Below are 20,285 nucleotides of genomic sequence, written 5' to 3'. Positions count from 1 at the left end.
GACCCACTTCACAGTAGTAAATAGATAAGCTATTTCAAGTATTTACCGTTGCAGAATAAATTCCTCACCTTTCTGGCTATGGGTTCATATTCCCTAAGTAGCCATAGCCTCAACCAATTACCATATGCAGCTCTCTTTTAATTGGGCTTATTAGATAGGCTATTATTTCAAGTATTTTGCTCTATGCATCAGAAAAGGAAGATTGGTTTATAACATACAGTAGAATTTAACAGGTGAACAGACAATTTATATTTTGCATTGAAGTGTGTATACCAAGCACAATGTTTCAGCATTCACAGGCAGTGCACCATATAGGTTCGAGAAAAAGTAAATGCAAACATGAGGCACTTTTAAATTCAAACGATCAGTTTACAGGTCCACAGCAATTTGCAATTGTTTTTGACTTTCAGAATATTACACTTTTTCCTGAATTTTGTCTGTCAGATAGCCTAGGCCTACTGCAAATGTCACGGCAAAAGTGTAATATTCTGCCTTCCTCCAAAGACATTCGATCAAGTTAGCTGCTATTTCCTTTAGAAACGGCCTTGGCCTAATTCCATTACTTCCTAAATATACAGCAAATAATTGTGTTATTGTCACAATAAAAAGGTGAATGGTGGGCGTTTTTCAGGCAGTTTTAATGCTCGTTCACGCGCGCAGTTTCAGGAAGGGCTCTGATTTATATCTGGAAACTAGCTTTGGGACACAACAGCGGGAGTCTATTGGTTGGACTTCCTGAAATGTCCACCTTTCTGGTGGTTGGCCACGGCAAAAACCATACCACAATATAGCCGATTTCACCACCCCCCAAAAAAACGTTCCTGTCAACAAATGCATATATATATAATCTCTAGGACAGGAGTCTTCAACAGGTGAAAGTACATGCAATTTCAGTGTTTCACTGCAAACTGTCATAATCAAATCAAACCAGTATCAGACACCCCAAGCTCCCAGCTACTATCTAATCAACACAACATTAGCGCGTATTTGTCTATCACTCTGTGTGGCCAGTTGACGTGATAACCGTCTTGTGGGTTGACATGAATACTTTCCCGAAAACCATCAATGAAATGTTAACCGCAAAATAGGCTTACCTGGCACAAGTATATCATGAGTAAGTATATCATTTGTATCGATTATTTGTTATTTGATAATTTGTCCATGAAATGAGCAGCTGCAGTACAGAACCATTGCCAGACCAGCACATTCCTCACTTGCTAGAGACGCAATTAAAAGGGCCAGATGCACAATTAAAAGTGGAATTACAAAAACAAAATCTAAATGTGTTAGTTTTCTTCCAGACCTTAAAACAATGGTCTTCAGATGTGATTTAATCATTGACATTGACTCAGAACATCCAATTTCGTAGTTTTTTTGTGTGAAGCCAGCTATATTGTGGTAGGGTTATTTTTGTCGCCACCCACCATAACAATGCACAACTTAGGGAGTCCAATCAATATAAAGACTCCCGATGTTGTGTCCCAAAGCTAACTGGAAACATGCATATATTTTTATACTTGCGCAATCCTTTCAGAAACGGCGTACGCATATATTTAGTGTAAAATGTACGCAACGGTTATATAAATTAGGCCCCTGAGCTACATTTACATTTTAGTCATTTAGCAGACGCTCTTATCCAGAGCGACTTACAGTTAGTGAGTGCATACATTATCTTTTTTTATTTTTTCATACTGCCCCCCCCCCCCCCCCCCCCGTGGGAATCGAACCCACAACCCTGGCGTTGCAAACGCCATGCTCTACCAACATCCCCTGCCGGCCATTCCCTCCCCTACCCTGGACGACGCTGGGCCAATTGTGCGCCGCCCCATGGGTCTCCCGGTCGCGGCCGGCTACGACAGAGCCTGGATTCGAACCAGGATCTCTAGTGGCACAGCTAGCACTGCGATGCAGTGCCTTCGACCACTGCGCCACTCGGGAGGCTATACAAGGGGGGCAATCAGGCTAATAACTAGGTCCACTCAGCGAAGCATATTATGGAAAATAGCTTTTACTGTAGCAAAATATTCATAATAACCTTTAAAAAATCACAATCAATGATTAAATCACTTATTGAAATAAAATACAAATAAAACAAAAAATACAAATACATGTATAAGAATCAAATTTGACCAAAAACATAAAAGTATGTGGTGATTTGGAAAAGCCTAAACATATTTGGTCCTGTAAGGAATCTATACCAACCCATCCCAAGCTCCCCATTTCAACTTCAACTGGTGCCTCCCACAGTCCAGTCTTATTGTGTTCTTCACACTAGGGGGAGAGGAAAAGGCAGAATGGCCGCTGTTTGCTCTACAGTTCTCCAGGTCTGCCTTCCTCTCATACACAGACATGCCGCATGTGGAAATTCACCACATACTCAGCGTTGGTCCTCTGTACTGAGATGGCGAACGGCTCAAAGGGGTGGAATGTGAACGCCACCAGCCGCCGGACGGCATGGTTAATGGGCCGGCCCAGCAGGCCTGCCTGGATCTTGAACTTCAGCAATCCAGAGTCCCGAGCATAAAATCTGCAGTTAATAAGAAAAACACAGTCTGAGCTTTTTGAAATGCAAGTCTAAAGGGATATGGTGAGATTTCTATATTTACCCAGAGTCAAATGAAATCATGGAAACCATTTTTATGTCTCTGCATGCAGTATGAATTAAGTTGGAGATAGTTTTGCGAGGCAAAGCTAACTAGCATTAGCGCAATGACTGGAAGTCTACAGGTACGCTAGGATATGCATTGGAGAATCCCCAAAATGCAGCAAACACAGTAGATTAGGTTTTTTTCAGTAACAAGCAAGATATCTTAGATATTTTCAGATTTTTGCATATGCTAGCGTACCTTTAGACTTCCAGTCATTGCGCTAATGCTAGTTAGCATTGGCTTGCAAAACTACCCAACTTTCTTCATACTGCTCGCAGAGTCAAAAAGGGTATCCACGAGTTCATCTGACTCTGGGTAAGTAGAAGGGCTTAATTGCCAGAATCTCGCAGTATCAAAAAAAAAAAAATTGGTATCTAGGAACAGATATACCAAAAGTTGTCATAATGTATTAGTTATTGTAGTTTCCATTTCCAAACTAATGTAAAACTTCCAATAACAAGAGAGCTTACTATTACCATAAAACGTCTATTAAAAACACAGTGCCGGGCTCTTATAATGTCTGGGCATCGTTTCACATTTTAGCTCATAATAATGAATGCTCGTCTTTAATACACGCCTGGTCAAAAAAGTGTAATTATGCATTCACTCATTTTGCCAGTCTGCTCCGGTGGAATCAAAGAGAATCTCTATCTCGCACTGAATGATTGATGTCTGCAACAGACACCAAGGCAGCTCAGCGGTTGAAGCAAATAAACACCTGTTCTATTAATTGACGGTTTTAGGGTAGAAATTGATTAAGTGTAATATTTACCAGGGCACAACACACATTTTTATTTGACAGAAAAACACATTTTAGAAATCCTGCATTATCTAGCCAATGTTACCGGATGGGGTGGTCTCCACATGTTTTGGGCCGCTCCATCACAGATACCCACTTGTCGTCGTAACTGAAGAGGGAAAGATCCAGGTAGGGGCTGCTGCTGTAGGACTGAGCACTGATGGGTAGCTGTCCCAGCAGCCTCCTCACCGCCTCAGTGTGACCGCCGTACTTTGCATTCACTATGGTGTCTTTGAACCTGACCAGGAGGGAGCATAAGCAGTAGGAATTCACACTGTCAATGGAACAAAAAAGGTGTAATTTCTGAGTCACTTAGCAGAATTTTTTAAAGGAATATTCGGACATTCTCAGAATTTGACAAAACACTGTTTTTAGGCGCTAATTTCTCTAAATTGGTTCAATTTACTAGCCTTTGGATTGTGCCACACTGTATGCAGTTCTTTTCATGTTAGCCCTGTGGTAAGCCTCCCTCCCGACCAACAATACCTTCTCTGGACCTGCCGTGCAAAGTTGTTGCTGGAGGCTGAGCAGGGGAACTGAACAGCTTCGCTGTGGAGCGTAGCGTTCCGGAACAGGTCACAGAAGTTCTCAAACAGCTCCAGAAGTTTGTCAGAAGTGTTCTCAAAGACCGCCAACACCTCTGTCGACACCATGTTGTACACTACAAAGAATGAGGGCTGAGAGAAGAGCAGACAGATATGAAGGTAAGAATGTAAAGGACATGCACTAACGCATCAGCAACAAATCATATTTGAAATATAGGTGCACTCTGAGACAGAATCAATATTTCAAATCAGAAGAAGTTTTCTAAGCAATAGGGAATGAGCATTTGCCCCAACCTACAGTATAGGAGGAAGGTGGAATCCTATTACAGTGGCTCAGATGCTCGTCGTATGTGGCAGGGCTTGCAGACGATAACAGATGACAAAGGGAGTTGCCCAGCGAGTTGCCCAGCGATGCAGAACTCTCAAACGAGCCAAATGCCTTTTATGCTCTCTTTGAGGAATACAACACTGCCTTGCGTGAAAGCCCAAGTTTTTCCGGATGACTGTGTGATCCAGCTCTCCATGGCCGATGTGAGCAAATCGTTTAAACAGGTTAACAATCACAAGGCCGCTGGGCCAGACGGAATACCAGGGTGCGTTCTAAAAGCATGCGCTGACCAGCCGGCAAGTGTCTTCACAGACATTTTCAATCTCTCCTTGTCCAAGTCTGTAATCCCAACATGTTTCAAACTGACCACCATTGTCCCTGTTCCCAAGAGCTCCAAGGTAACCTGCCTAAATGACTATCACCCTGTAGCACTCACATCTGTAATTATGAAGTGCTTTGAAAGGCTGGTCATGACACACATCAACACCATCATCCCAGACCCACCGCAATTGCCCTCTCCCACCTGGACAAGAGGGGAAATAACTACAGTACCAGTCAAAAGTTTGGACACAACTACTCATTCAAGGGTTTTTCTTTATTTTTACATTGTAGAATAATAGTGAACACATCAAAACTATTAAATAACACATATGGAATCATGTAGTAACCAAAAAAGTGCTAAACAAATCAAAATATATTTTATATTCTAGATTCTTCAAATAGCCACCTTTTGCCTTGATGACAGCTTTGCACACTCTTGGCATTCTCTCAACCAGCTTCACCTGGAATGCTTTTCCAACAGTCTTGAAGGAGTTCCCACATATGCTGAGCACTTGTTGGCTGCTTTTCCTTCACTCTGCAGTCCGACTCATACCAAACCATCTCAATTGAGTTGAGGTCGGGGCATTTTGGAGGCCAGGTCATCTGATGCAGCACTCCATCACTCTCCTTCTTGGTAAAATAGCCCTTACACAGCCTGGAGGTGTGTTAGGTCATTGTCCTGTTGAAAAACAAATGATAGTCCCCCTAAGCCCAAACCAGATGGGATGGCGTATCGCTGCAGAATGCTGTGCTAGCCATGATGGTTAAGTGTGCCTTGAATTCTAAATAAATCACAGACAGTGTCACCAGCAAATCACCCCTACACCATAACACCTCCTCCATGCTTTATGGTGGGAACTACAGATGCGGAGATCATCCGTTCACCCACACCACGTCTCACAAAGACACAGCGGTTTGAACCAAAAATCTCCAATTTGGTCTCCAGACTCCAGACACTCACTAACAAAGTTCTTGAAATTTTACGGATTGACTGACATTCATGTCTTAAAGTAATGATGGACTGTCATTTCTCTTTGCTTATTTGAGCTGTTCTTGCCATAATATGGACTTGGTCTTTTACCAAATAGGGCTATCTTCTGTATACCAACCCTACCTTGTCACAACACAACTGATTGGCTCAAATGCATTAAGGAAAGAAATTCCACAAATGAACAAGGCACACCTTTTAATTGAAATGCATTCCAGGTGACTACCTCATGAAGCTGGTTGAGAGAATGCCAAGAGTGTGCAATGCTGTCATCAAGGCAAAGGGTGGCTACTTTGAAGAATCTCAAATATAAAATATATTTTGATTTGTTTAACACTTTTTTGGTTTCATAGTTTTGATGTCTTCACTATTATTCTACAATGTGGAAAATAGTAAAAATTAAGAAAAACCCTGGAATGAGTAGGTGTGTCCAAACTTTTGACTGGTACTGTATATTTTCCCCACTCTACACTTGATAAGCAGTTCCCTTATTCCACAACTTGGTACTGTGCGTAAATTTACACACACTCAAGCCAACGTTCATATTGAAAAATCTCACACTTTGCGTGGAAATGATCCCACAAATAGTTTCCGCACAGATTTGTGCCTACGCATGATTGATAAATGAGGCGCCCTGGACTTCGACGGGCCGGCCCCAGGTGGTGAGGGTAGGCAACAACACCTCTGCCACGTCAACACGGGGCCGCGTCAGGGGTGTGTGCTTAGTCATCAAGTTTGCTGACGACATGACTGTGGTAGGACTGGTCACCGAAGGCGAGGAGTCAGCCTACAGGGAGGAGGTCAGAGACTTAGCAGTGTAATGCCAGGACAACAACCTCTCCCTCAACGTGAGTAAGACCAAGTAGCTGATCGTGGACTATAGGAGAAAGTATCCCCCTTCCACATTGACGGGGCTGTTGTGGAGCGGGTCAAGAGTGTCAAGCAATGTTCCCTCCATTTTTTCGGCCCTGATCAAATTTAATGTCTGCAAAACTTGAGCATTTTGAAGATTCACGTTTACTGTGAATACTGAGGCTGTACCCGCTTTAAGTTACAGTTTTATAAGTGGCCAAGTAGGGTACTGTGGCTATTTGATCATAATGTAGGCCTACCAGAGTGGTCTACCATCAAAAACAATAGAGAAAATGCATCCCAAAACATTTTAACATGGAAATACCTGTTCTATCATTGAGTAGGACTCCATTCCATGAGACTTTTGAAAAAAACATGCAGGGCTTTACATTAACCTGTAGGCCTCCTGTAGCTCAGTTGGTAGAGTATGGCGCTTGCAACGCCAGGGTTGTGGGTTCAATTCCCACGGGGGGCCAGTATGAAAAATGTATGCACTCACTAACTGTAAGTCGCTCTGGATAAGAGCGTCTGCTAAATGACTAAAATGTCAAATGTATCCACTTGTCCTTCAGACAAGGAGGTGACTGAAAATGGTGTTGTGTTGTTTGATGCAAGAAACCACTTTACAAAATAAAATTCGTTATTATTCGCATACCATTATTACAGAGAATCAGACAAATTATGCTACCCTCTGCCTATTGGCTACTTAGCTTATTCAAGCCCGTCTCAAAATACAACACTGCCCCTTTAACACGGAAAAAAAGCTCTTTACCTGACTCACTTTTCCAAGATGTCTAGAAATGTACACGTTTTGTGCTCTTGTAGGAAGCAATCACTCACCTATTGCTGACTACAAATGATCTATAACTGGGCTAATAACTCACTAACTAGCAGAGGACATTAACAAAATGTGCACATATGGCTACATGCAGCTCTCGCTTTGATCTCAAAACAAGCATATCTTCTCACGACCACAGCCGTAAAGAGAGTCCAGATCAAAGTAAATGGCACAGATCCATATATGGCAATGGTCTATTTGCATATAGACCTACTGCAGCTCTGATTGGTTATGCCGCACCGGTCTGTGTAGAGTAGTGCGTGTCAATGCAATAGAATCCTACTACGATGTGTTCTGCCTACAACAAAATCTCTTGCATAGTTTGTTTTGTTTCAGTATGTTGCATTGAAAGTGACTAATATTGCGTCGATTCGATCACAATTGCCACAGTAAAGGGAACCGCTGATAGTGTTACCTAAGAGGGAAAATTCTAGAAAGTTGTGTGAAGTTCAATCTCATTCTTCTCTCCGTGGGATGATACAGTATTTCTTCTGTGCGGCAGTCCCAGGGGAACTGCGCGGCAGTCTCAGGGCTACTGCGCGCACGCGCGTAGCTTAGATGGAACATTAGCGTCAAGTTCCTTGGCGTCCACATCACTTAGGACTTAACATGGTCCACACACACCCACACTGTCGTGAAGAGGGCACGGCAGCGCCTCTTCCCCCTAAGGAGGCTGAAAAGATTGGTCATGGGCCCTCGGATCCTCAAAAAGTTCTACAACTGCACCATTGAGAGCATATTGACTGGCTGCATCACCGCTTGGTATGGCAAATGTACCACCCTTAACCGCAAAGCGCTACAGAGGATGGTGCGGACAGCCCAGTACATCACTGGGGCCAAGCTCCCTGCCATCCAGAACCTCTATATCAAAAATTGCCAAAGACTCCAGCCACCCAAGCCATAGACTGTTCACTCTGCTGCCGTCCGGCAAACGGTACTGGAGCATCGGCTCTCGGACCAACAGGCTCCGAGACAGTTTCTACCCCCAAAACATAAGACTGCTAAATCGTCAATTAATGGTCCCCAAACTATCTGCACTGACCCTACGCACACTCACTAGACTATATATATATATATATATATATACACACACACACACACATCATACACACACACTCACTCACACACTACATTGACACTCCCACACACATTCCCTACATACGCACATACACACACATAACACAAATGCATACCGACAACACACATACACATTACACACACACTTTTACACTCATATTTTGCTGCTGCTACGCTGTTCTTTATTTTACTCTTATTATTATCTATCCTGATGCCTAGTCACTTTACCCTGCCTTCATGTACATATCTACCTCAAATACGTTGTACCTCGTACTGCACATTGATCCGGTACTGGTACTTCCTGTATATAAACAGAAGATGGCGGCCTCGCGACTGGCTCGCGACTAGCTCTTAGGAAACTTTACGTTATTTTGTTTTTTTATGTATTATTTTTTACATTATTAGCTCAGGAAATATTTTGTGTCATTACATACAGCCAGGAAGAACTACTGGATATCAGTGCGGCGGTAACTCACTAGAACTACCAGCATTACGACCAGGAATACGACTTCCCTGAAGCAGATCCTTTGTTTGCGCTCCCCAGAGCAATTGAATTGATTCCAGAGGCCGACCCAAAACGTCGCCGGTGGAGGAGAGGCACTCGAGGCAGCCTGCTGGTTCGACTTAGGAGGCGCACACACCACCCACCGCTTCAGAGTATATTACTCGCTAATGTTCAGTCTTTGGATAACAAAGTTGATGAGCTCAGAGCAAGGATTTATTTCCAGAGAGACATCAGGGCTTGTAACATACTTTGTTTCACGGAAACATGGCTCTGTCGGAATCGGTCCAGCCAGAGGGATTCTCAGTTCATCGCGCAGATAGGAATAAATATCTCTCCGGGAAGCAGAAGGGCGGAGGTGTATGTTTCATGATTAACAACTTATGGTGTAATTGTAGTAGCATACAGGAACTCAAGTCCTTTTGTTCACCCGACCTAGAATACCTCACAATCAAATGCAGACCGTATTATCTCCCAAGAGAATTTTCCTCCGTTATAGCCATGGCCGATACCACAACGGCCCTCAAAGAACTTCACTGGACCTTATGCAAACTAGAAACCACATATCCTGAGGCTGCATTTATTGTAGCTGGGGATTTTAACAATGCAAATTTGAGGACTAGGCTGCCAAAGTTCTATCAACAGATCGACTGTAGTACTCGCGCTGCTAAAACACTGGACCACTGTTATTCAAACTTCCGCGATGCTTACAAGGCCCTCCCCCGCCCTCCTTTCGGCAAATCTGACCACGACTGCATTTTGCTTCTCCCTTCCTATATGCAGAAACCCAAACAAGAAGTACCCGTGCTAAGGACTATTCAACGCTGGTCTGACCAATCGGAATCCACGCTTCAGGATTGTTTTGATCACGCGGACTGGGATATGTTCCGGGTAGCTTGCGAAAATAATTTAGACGAATACACCGATACGGTAATTGAGTATATCAGGAAGTGTATAGGAGATGTCGTACCCACTGTGACTATTAAAACCTACCCTAACCAGAAACCGTGGATAGATGGCAGCATTCGCGCGAAACTGAAAGCGCCAACCACCGCATTTAACCATGGCAAGGTGACTGGGAATATGGCCGAATACAAACAGTGTAGTTATTCACTCCGCAAGGCAATCAAACAAGCAAAACGTCAGTATAGAGACAAAGTGGAGTCGCAATTCAACGGCTCAGACACGAGACGTATGTGGCAGGGTCTACAGACAATCACGGACTACAAAAGGAAAACCAGCCACGTCGCCAAGACCAACATCTTGCTTCCGGACAAGCTAAACACCTTCTTCGCCCGCTTTGAGGATAACACAGTGCCACCGACACGGCCGTCTACCAAGGACTGTGGGCTCTCCATCTCCGTGGCAGACATGAGTAAAACATTTAAACGTGTTAACCCTCGCAAGGCTGCCGCCCAGACGGCACCCTAGCCGCGTCCTCAGAGCATGCACAGACCAGCTGGCTGGTGTGTTCATGGATATATTCAATCTCTCCCTATCCCAGTCTGCTGTCCCCATATGATTCAAGATGGCCACCATTGTTCCTGTACCCAAGAAAGCAAAGGTACCTGAACTAAACGACTATCGCCCTGTAGCACTCACCTCTGTCATAATGAAGTGCTTTGAGAGACTAGTCAAGGATCATATCACCTCTACCTTACCTGCCACCCTAGACCCACTTCAATTTGCTTACCGCCCCAATAGATCCACAGACGATGCAATCGCCATCACTCTGCCCTATCCCATCTGGACAAGAATACCTATGTAAGAATGCTGCTCATTGAGTATAGCTCAGCATTCAACACCATAGTACCCTCCAAGCTCATCATTAAGCTTGAGGCCCTGGGTCTGAACCCCGCCCTGTGCAACTGGGTCCTGTACTTCCTGACGGGCCGCCCCCAGGTGGTGAAGGTAGGAAACAACACCTCCACTTCGCTGATCCTCAACACTGGGGCCCCACAAGGGTGCATGCTCAGCCCACTCCTGTACTCCCTGTTCACCCATGACTGTGTTGCCAAGCACGCCTCCAACTCAATCATCAAGTTTGCAGACGACACAACAGTAGTAGGCTTGATTCCCAACAATGAAGAGACTGCTTACAGGGAGGAGGTGAGGGCTCTGGGAGTGTGGTGCCAGGAAAATAACCTCTCACTCAACATCAACAAAACAAAGGAGATGATCGTGGACTTCAGGAAACAGCAGAGGGTGCACTTCCCAACACCAGCAATAACATCTGCTAAACACGTGTATGTGACAAATAAAATTTGATTTGATTTATATAGCTCCATTCTTGTGTTTTTATTTTATTCTTCGTGTTACCATTTTTTAAAAACTCTTAATCGTTGGGAAGGTTGTAAGCAAGCATTTCACAGTTAAGTCTACACCAGTTGTATTCGGCGCATGTGACAAATACAATTTGATTTGATTTTGTTACTAATCCACAGTCCCCTAATGTAGGATATAGAATAACTAATTCAAACAATCGCAGACAGTGGATTTCCAGATAGTGCTTTCCACCGTTTCACCTACCATTATACAGGTGGGACAGGCCCCCCCCCCCGCATAGCTCTGTTCTCCCCTGCCTAAAATAATTTGGTTGCAAATTACCACTAGAGATCCTTAATTAGGTGTACCTGGGAGGGGTCAGTGACTCGCAGGGTGACCACATCCTCGCTGGTGTATTTAATGAAGAGGTGGTGCTCATCCAGCAGCTGCATCTTCCACATCCTCAGCTGTCTCAGCTGGTCAAAGAACTGGAAGAAGCGTCGCTTGGCGGTGGCGCTGCCGTCCTGCTCAGCCCGTCTCCACAGGTAGACTAGTAGTCTGTGCTTCAGGGAGTTGATGGTCTTCTCCTTGTAGAGGCGGGAGAAGCCTGGCTGGCCCTCAGCCTGGGCCTCAGTATACACCGCAGACAGAGTCAGGAGGTCGTCCTCGTAGCAGAACCGACCGATGGTCCGCACGTCCAGAAACAACCCCTCTGATGTCACCTACAGGATGACATTAGCACTATAAAAACATTCATTTAATTTCATAAAAACATTCAATCAGGATGGTTTAATGTTATAATCTCACTACCAGGTAAGCATAGGGTACAGATGATGTGGCAGGCTGAGATATACACCTGAAAGACATGGATTGTCTGCTGCTGAACAGAAAGAACAGCCAGTATGTTTCGGTAGAGGTAAAGTCCCTGGTTGTGCGAGAGGATGATCTTGTCACACTTGAAGGACCTGGTGTCACAAAGCCGCCCAGTGTGCAGGTCAATGATGTGCAGTGAGTAGTCCTCCAGAGGAGAGCGGGGGTTGGGAGTCACAGACTCATTGTTGCGGTACACCTCAAAGAAGTGTGGAGAGGGCTCCTCAGGCACGTAGACTGCTGAGCCCACGATCACATAGCGACAGTCATCAGTAAACAGGCTGCACTCTCGGTTCAGGTGCTCTCCATTGGAGGCCACATTAGTGACGTGCAGGAGGGAAAAGAAGCGCTCAAAGAGGCGGCCACGGATGTTGAGGGAGCGCTGGTCATTGCCGTTGGCCAGGGTTTCCCCATCCTGCCCAAGCAGCAGATCCTCAGCTGCCTGACAGCCCTGGTACTCATAGATCTCCAGGGAGGTCTGGTCAGAGGAGAAGGCTATGAAGCAGCGTCCATCTGGGGAGAACTTGCGGAGGAAGCAGGGAGGCTTCTCTACATTTACCACAGTGAAGTTGGGGAAAAGGTTCTGGTGGAAGCAGCGCACACGGTACCAGTGGGCTGCAGCCCGGCCAGAGAAGATCCGTCGCCGCTCCAGTCGATGGACCACATTCTGGTTCTGGATGCGCCTGGGTTTCAGAGTCGGGGAATCATCTTCCATAGCTTGATTGTTGCCAACTCCCACCAACTGGTAGCTACATCACAAATCTCTATGTATGGCAAATAGTAAAAGAGGTAATACAAAACGATTAAATCAATATAAAATTAATTTGAAAGTGCAACAGCTTATCAGCATTGTAATATCATACAGGTAATTTCTAACTCAAATTAGTTACATCAGGGGTGTATTCACTAGGATCCAATCGGAACCATTGGAAGCAAACAGAAGAAAAGGAAACGAAAAATGGAAGAACCTACCCCAATTTGTCCAATAGAATAGGTTTCCATTGCAAATAGTTTTGTTGTGGTGCAAAACGTTTTGCAAGTGTCCGACTAATGAATACACTAACCCTAATACTAATGAATACACCCCTGGGCTGCCCTCAGTTCGATTTAACGCTACGTTGTGTGACAGTTTGTGGTCCTTTGTAGCTCAATTGGTAGAGCATGGCGCTTGTAACGCCAGCGTAGTGGGTTCGATCCCCGGGACCACCCATACGTAAAAATTTATGCACGCATGACTGTAAGTCGCTTTGGATAAAAGCATCTGCTAAATGGCATATTATTATTTATTATTATAGTACTGAATGACACATTTCCCCAAAATGGTGCGCACCGTTCTTCAACGGCCTTTGAGGTACATTTGCTCCCATTTGGTGGGTGTGGCGAGGTGTGGCCATTTGAAATTGCTAAACTCCTGGTCGTTCAGTATAGTATTGTTTCTGTTGAATTAAACTTTGAACACCATTCTGTCATACTGAACGCACCCCAGGTGTAATGTTTTTCACTAGCTACAGATTGTATGGCAGATAATGTGATATAACCAGATTTTGGTGTCCATTACTGGCCGTTACAGGAAAGCCCCATACAAACCACCGACATAGGTTTTTCCTGTTCTTGGCGATACTTTCTTCATTCTCTAACAAAATTATAAACGCAACATGTAAAGTGTTGGTCCCATGTTTCATGAGCTGGAATAAAAGATCCCAGAAATTTCTCTCAAATGTTCTGCCTAAATGTGTTTACATCCCTGTTAGTGAGCATTTCTGCTTTGCCAAGATAATCCATCCACCTGACAGGTCTGGCATATCAAGATGCTGATTAAACAACATGATCATTACACAGGTGCACCTTGTGCTGGGGACAATAAAAGCCCACTCTAAAATGTGCAGTTTTGTCACACAACACAATGCCACACAATGCCTCAGGTTTTGAGGGAGCGTGCAAATCGCATGCTGACTGCAGGAATGTCCACCAGAACGGTTGCCAGAGAATTGAATGTTCATTTCTGTACCATAAGCCACCTCCAACATCATTTTAGAGAATTTGTCAGTACGTCCAACCGGACTAAAAACTGCAGACCACATATAACAACGCCAGCCCAGGACCTCCACATCCGGCTTCTTTACCTAAGGGATCATCTGAGACCAGCCACCCAGACAACTGATGAAACTGAGAAGTATTTCTGTCTGTAATAAAGCCCTTTTGTGGGGGAAAAACTAATTCTGATTGGCTGGGCTTGTCTCCCCAGTGGGTGGGCCTGGGAGGGCATGGGCCTGGGAGGGCATAGGCCCACCCACTGGGGAGACAAGCCCAGCCAATCAGAATGTGCCCCTGCCCAATCATGTGAAATCCATAGATTAGGGCCTAATGAATTTATTTAAATTGACTGATTTTCTTATATGAATTGTAACTCAGTAAAATCTTGAAATTGTTGCATTTATATTTTGGTTCAGAAAACTTTTAGGCCTACTGATGAAGGCATCTTCTTCCTGGGGGACTTTTGCTTGAGCTAAATGTTAACAAATGCGGTACGGTTTAGGAAACATAAGGAACGTATCTTTCATATTTGCGAGAAATAATTTTCAAAAAACAAAAGGTTAAATTACTACAAACCTTTAATACAGCGTTTGTTTACGGAAGACAGAGGTTATTTAATTATTAATGTTTTTTGTTTTTTTCGGAAGACAGAGGTAACCGCCTGTGCTAATTAGCCATCTAGCGTGCTATATTGGCACACTCCACCTACCAAGACCATTGCCAAATAAGGCGCGTCGTCGCCTGATTTTATAGTAAGCCTTGAGCTGGTACCATCCAGCACATGTATGCCGCGTTCAAAACAACTGGGAACTCGGAAAAATACGAGGTCAAAACATGAAGTCAGTGATCTTCAGGTCGGAAAGTCGATTTGGAATTCCGAGTTGGATGACGGTTCACAACGATTTTTCCCATTCGGAGTTCGTTTTTTTTCCCGAGTTCTCAGTAGTTTTGAACGCGGCAGTAGAAGGTGTGTATTTCATACCGAACCCCTCCCTTGAGATGACGTAGGCACCTTTTCGTGCCTCTACATCACGATTTCAATGGTAGAGTTGAACAGCTAGGGGTAAAAAGAGCTAGATGTACTACTAAAATATGTAACTTTTCCAAAACGAACTGTCAAAATAATGACCAGAATTGGCGTGTTTTATTATAACCAAGCCTAAAACATCTCGCTTTCGATTAAAACGCATAGTTATGAATTTAACTGACGAATAGTTGATTTGAATGGGTAATCGCGTTCTATTTCTATGCATTTAATCCTATCCGATAGGCGAAACCAAGATAGATACAGCAACTTTTTAAAAACTGGGCCCTTTTCTCCGTACAGTAACGTTACATACAAACTAACGTTAACTAGTCAGAACTAGCTCGCTTGTTGCCCATATTTTATGCCACGGCACAAGCTTCCCGAAACGTAACTAGCTAAATCATAGACAGTTACAAAGCCAGCATAATTCACTATCTAGCAACAATAACGTTACTCACCTGTTGCTTGCTGTGAATTGTCAAGTCAGTAACGTTATGCTAGCTAGCTACAAGTGCACTGCAGTCACAAAAACAATCAGATGAACAAATGCGGGAATAACGTTTGTTAGCTTACAGTCTTGGGGCAGGCAATAAAATACGATTGTGTGGCAAGCTTGGAACATTTCTTCTGAACATGTCGTGTTTTCTCAACACTGTTTCATGTTGTTAGCATTAGATCGCTAGCTAGAAAACAAGCTAAGAGAGATCAGAGAGCCGTAAGCAGCAAGAGATGCATCCTCTACTGTGGAACTGTTCATCAATCCTCACAGCGCCAAACGAAAACTCAGGTTGAAAAGAGTATCGCATCATGTAGACGCCAAACTTGACCAAAGGGGGGACTCTAAGGACGTTGCTGACCTGCACAACGACTAATCAAAATCCAAACCGTACGTTAACCTTAACCCTGACCCTAACCCTAACCTAATTTTAACAAATTTTGAAATTAAATATTGGTTTGCAGGTCAGGAGTGTCTGTATTAAAAATACGAACTGGTAGTAAGCCTGTAGCTATTTAATGAAACAACCTCACTCACATATTCCTGATTAATTCTGTTCAGGAGTTTTCCTTGCCATGTGACCTGATCCATGACCTGATCATTGTTTTTCTTGGTCTTGGTACACTCCTGTCCCTACTAGTAGGTTAAATAAACTGAAACCATTATAAAGTAGTGTATTTAGGGAAAATGGGCTTAATTATTAAATTGTCTATACAGCCCAAAAATGCATCTTGTTCTTAAGACTCCAATATTGCACAGAAAAAGCAGAAGTAAGAACAACAGAAGAAAGCCTTCATGCTTGGCCTTGAGAGCATGATAATGGCCCTATGTGCAATTATCCCTAACCCATGTGTCTCGTAGATTACAACTCGTTAATTTCCAGTAAGTGCGTGCAGTGAACACGGAAAGGTAGTGCTAAAAACAGTGGCAAGAAAAATGGAACAGTCACTTTTCGAAGTACTGCCATTTTTACAGTGTAATGCAATGAAGGCCTTATGTGGGTTTTTTTTTATAGCCAATAATAATAGCTGGTGCTCTACTACTCAGAGGGGATGTGTGTAGCCCATCAATAACTTCTTCAGGGAGAGTATCCTCTCCCACACTTTTTCTTTTAAGTTTTTGTTTATCATTCATTTCTAATATCCCATACCCCTTTCACCTCAGTTTTTAGCAGCTGTTTGCAAAGTATGCTTTGGATTGAGAAAAGGACATGGCAGAAGGGGTATTCAAACGCTCTTGGGCTACTCTGGAAGAATAGAGGGATAGAGCATACAGATGATCTTAATTTGAGCCAGTTTGCTACAGCAGGAAAATAACCCTGCAACAAAAGGAAATGTGAATTATAATGAGCATTATAATTAATGGCCATTTTTGTAGGGTTTGATACGTTTTTCGTTAGGGCAAATCAAGTCTGAAATTTCAAAGTGGAAATTACAAACTTTATAAGCCTTTTTAAAAGTAAAATACACAACAAGTTTGCATTTCCTGCTGTGCATGAAAATTCCTATCAACAAAAGAGTGATCAAATTAAGATCCTACATCTGTAGATCCATACACTTCACAGACACATGGAGGCTGTAATTCTGTGAGCGGACTGGGATAAGGACGAGAGACCTCAAGGGACCATTTCAGAGTCTTATGTTTACCAGCTAATGGAAAATAATCATATATAAAATAAATGTAGACCTGTAGAAGCATATAGTAGGCTAGTACTTTTGAAGGAAAATTACATGGATAGATAGTTAATAATTGTACATTTCTTGTGTCAATTATTCCCTCTAAATAACATATTTGTGACATTTCTCTTGAAGCTGAAATAGCAGTTTGAAAAGGTTGCTCTTAGTACAAAGAACAGGCAGTAATGCATTGTTTTACAGTTTTTGTATGTCTATGTCACTAAAGGGTTTTATTTGACATTTTGGAAAAGCTTTTAACTTTACAAGGCACACTAAATGCACCTGCATAATAGAATGCTTTCTGCTTAACTCTACCCACCTGAACTTTTCAAGTCTTTGTGAATTTCTGCTTTTCAGAGAAGTTACGGCGTCCTCATATGTTCATTGCAATGCATCAACTATCAATAGTTTAACATTCAAAGAAATGAAGTAAAAGAGAATGTTCCAAACTGCAGGATGGCTGTCACTACTGGAAGAACATTAATCATTTGGAATGGGATGGAAAGCCTGCAGAATTTGGTTATGGAACAGTTTGGTGTCAGGATAGTTGATAGTATTAATTGTTACATTCTATTATCTATTTACAGTAGTTACAGTATTTGATTATTTGGAATACAGTTATAAAATACTTATAGTTAAATGGAATTCCAAATGTAATTTGTATGTGGTCACATGTCCATGACATTTTAATATTCCTGAATTTAATTTCCTTACAATAACCTACTTACAAAAGTACTTTCAGAACCTGCAGCTTCGATTTAACATTTTATGTTTGATTGATTCTTGAATGAAACTGCATCACATGACATATTTATATTTCTGAATGTTTTTCAGAACCCCATTTCCTGGCTAAACATAGTGTTTAGCCCCTCAAGCTCCATCCCTGTTCTCGTATAATGGGGAACCCTACCGCTCAACATTCCACATTTTCAATTTTCTTCAAGTATGGCATGATTTTAAAGGCTGGTTTAGCACCGAAATCTCTCAATGCTAAATTAATAATGTATTCAAAGTAAAGAGGAATAAAAGGACCACAGCCATCTAGGATGTAGTCATGCCTTACTTGTTGGCCCATTTATATGTGTGTTTGTGAGTAGTATCATGTGTGTGCTCATATGATTCATGCTATAATTAAGCAATAAGGCCTGAGGGGGTGTGGTATATGGCCAATATACCACGGCTAAGGGCTGTTTTTAAGCATGACGCAACACGGAGTGCCTGGATACAGCCCTTAGCCGTGGTATATTGGCCATATACCACAAACCCGAGGTGCCCTATTGCTATTATAAACTGGTTACCAATGTAATTAGAAGAGTAAAAATAAATGTTTTGTCATACCCGTGGTATATGGTCTGATATACCACGACTTTCAGCCAATCAGCATTCCGTTTTTAATCTCAAACATGAAACTCTTCAGAGTGCTATTATATCCAGTTAGAAGACTTTCCTGTTTTTCTTTATAGTAATATTTCTATCATTGATTTTCCCTTTTACATCTTCCTATTGTTAAGCTTTTAAGAAGCACATAAGGACTGTGTGCAGTGAAGAAAACAACAGAACAATGACAATACTTTTCTAGGAGCACCTTTTTCTAGCAAGCCTTGGAGTTCAGGTCAGTGGGGATGGATGAGAAGTTGGGGAAATAAATGATTTAGCCATTTTTGAAAAAGCCTTAAAAGGAGGCAGTGAGAGGTTAAGCACTAGTGCCTGGCTCTGGCTGAACTACCCTCTTACCAGTCCCTCACTAACCGTTGCGCATGTCTGTGCCGCAACTTCTCAGTCGATGTAGAGGGTGGCAATTTCTGCCCTTTCTGAATACGGCTGAGAGAAGAGTGGTGGGCACTTTTCTGTTACTACTTATCTGCCAAGTTATGGCTAGAAGATGCATTAGTGCAACTGGAACTTGTCCATCTATTGCACACTCCCACTCTGACCCCAGCTAGAGTTTGATGTGACTATCCTGTTTGTTTGCACGCTTTCCCTTTTCTTTAAAAGTCCCCCTGTCTAAAGGTCTAGCAGTAGGCCCTTAGAAACCCTGCTTTGCCAGGCAAATTATCCATTTTTTGTAAGTATTAACCCGGGTAGAGGTCATTGTCTGATGAGTGCAGTTACCTGGAAAAGAGACACCTTGTGTCAGGTGTTCAGGGCTTCTTGGTGGGTCAAGGGTATGGATGAACAGATGCTCCGTCTCACTGAACACAATGAATTACTTATAGGCCGCTTAGGCAAAGAAGGAATTGCTCTGCGCAGGTTTGCATAACACTGATATGGACATCTGCTAGTGCATCTTTTGAACTTGGCTGCTCTTTAGCGATAGGTAACCGAACTCTTATCAGTTGTGCTGTAGTGCTGTACAGCTGATTAAAACCATTAGATGAAGACTAATCCCCTTTGAATAAAGACAACATCCCAACAAGCCCAAATTGACCCCCATGGCTTACTAAATCTTGTTAAATGGATATTATCCCTGCCATGTGAAGACATTTCTATATTAAAACCATATTGTCAAACATGTTGCATCCTCATAACAGTAGCCCTGAAACCACACAGCACTCTGTTCCTGGGGTATTGGTTGTTATATTTCATTATGTAAGAGGCATACACATTCCAATCAGAATGATATGACCTCTGGCAAGCGGTACCGGAGCGCCAAGTCTAGGTCCAAAAGGCTTCTCAACAGCTTCTACCCCCAAGCCATAAGACTCCAGAACAGCTAATCATTGCTATCTGGACTATTTGCTATCTAGAACCTTAAAGGGCTCTTTGGCGGCCATAGGAAAACCCTTTGAAGAACACTTTTTGGTTCCAGGTAGAACAGTTCTTGGTTCCATGTAGAACCCTTTCCACAGAGGGTTCTTCATGGAACCCAAAAGGGATCTACCTGGAACCAATGGAGAAAACAATTTTAGAACCCTTTTTTTCTTAGCGTGTACAGACACTCACAGACAAAGGTATTTCTCCAGTATCCCTATATACAGCTAACTGCCCTGAGACTTAAAGATGTAATTGTTCGGTAGCT

General features: G+C 43.0%; 1 protein-coding gene across 2 annotated transcripts; it reads right to left on the bottom strand.

The window, feature by feature from the left end:
* Window positions 1-229: 229 nt before the first annotated feature.
* LOC311134487 (DET1 homolog) lies at window positions 230-15,839 on the bottom strand. Of its 2 annotated transcripts, none has more exons than XM_084168178.1 (6): window positions 15,553-15,839; window positions 12,020-12,797; window positions 11,532-11,885; window positions 3,934-4,124; window positions 3,494-3,685; window positions 230-2,527 (listed from the first exon to the last, which is right to left on the bottom strand). In XM_084168178.1, the coding sequence occupies exons 2-6, from the start codon at window positions 12,746-12,748 to the stop codon at window positions 2,338-2,340; spliced, it is 1,656 nt and encodes a 551-aa protein (XP_084024304.1). In that variant the 5' UTR covers window positions 12,749-12,797; window positions 15,553-15,839; the 3' UTR covers window positions 230-2,337. The 2 variants fall into 2 exon arrangements, with proteins under 2 accessions (XP_084024304.1, XP_084024305.1); XM_084168179.1 differs by having other exon boundaries at window positions 15,668-15,839.
* Between the last annotated feature and the right edge of the window lie 4,446 nt (window positions 15,840-20,285).

Source organism: Coregonus lavaretus (genome assembly GCF_964263955.1).
Source record: "Coregonus lavaretus genome assembly, chromosome: 9".
NCBI classification, from domain to species: Eukaryota; Metazoa; Chordata; class Actinopteri; order Salmoniformes; family Salmonidae; genus Coregonus; species Coregonus lavaretus.
The sequence above is the reverse complement of the archived record's forward strand: the minus strand, read 5'-3'. Positions and strand labels throughout refer to the sequence as shown.

What these genes read in the sequence shown, in the direction of transcription:
- LOC311134487 (XM_084168178.1), bottom strand. Translation starts at nt 12,748, where the DNA reads ATGGAAGATGATTCCCCGACTCTGAAACCCAGGCGCATCCAGAACCAG. An exon ending in AGACAATCCATGTCTTTCAG is followed by an intron (nt 11,886 to 12,019) that starts GTGTATATCTCA and finishes GTCATCCTGTAG; the next exon opens with GTGACATCAGAGGGGTTGTT. An exon ending in GCACGGCAGGTCCAGAGAAG is followed by an intron (nt 3,686 to 3,933) that starts GTATTGTTGGTC and finishes CCTCCTGGTCAG; the next exon opens with GTTCAAAGACACCATAGTGA.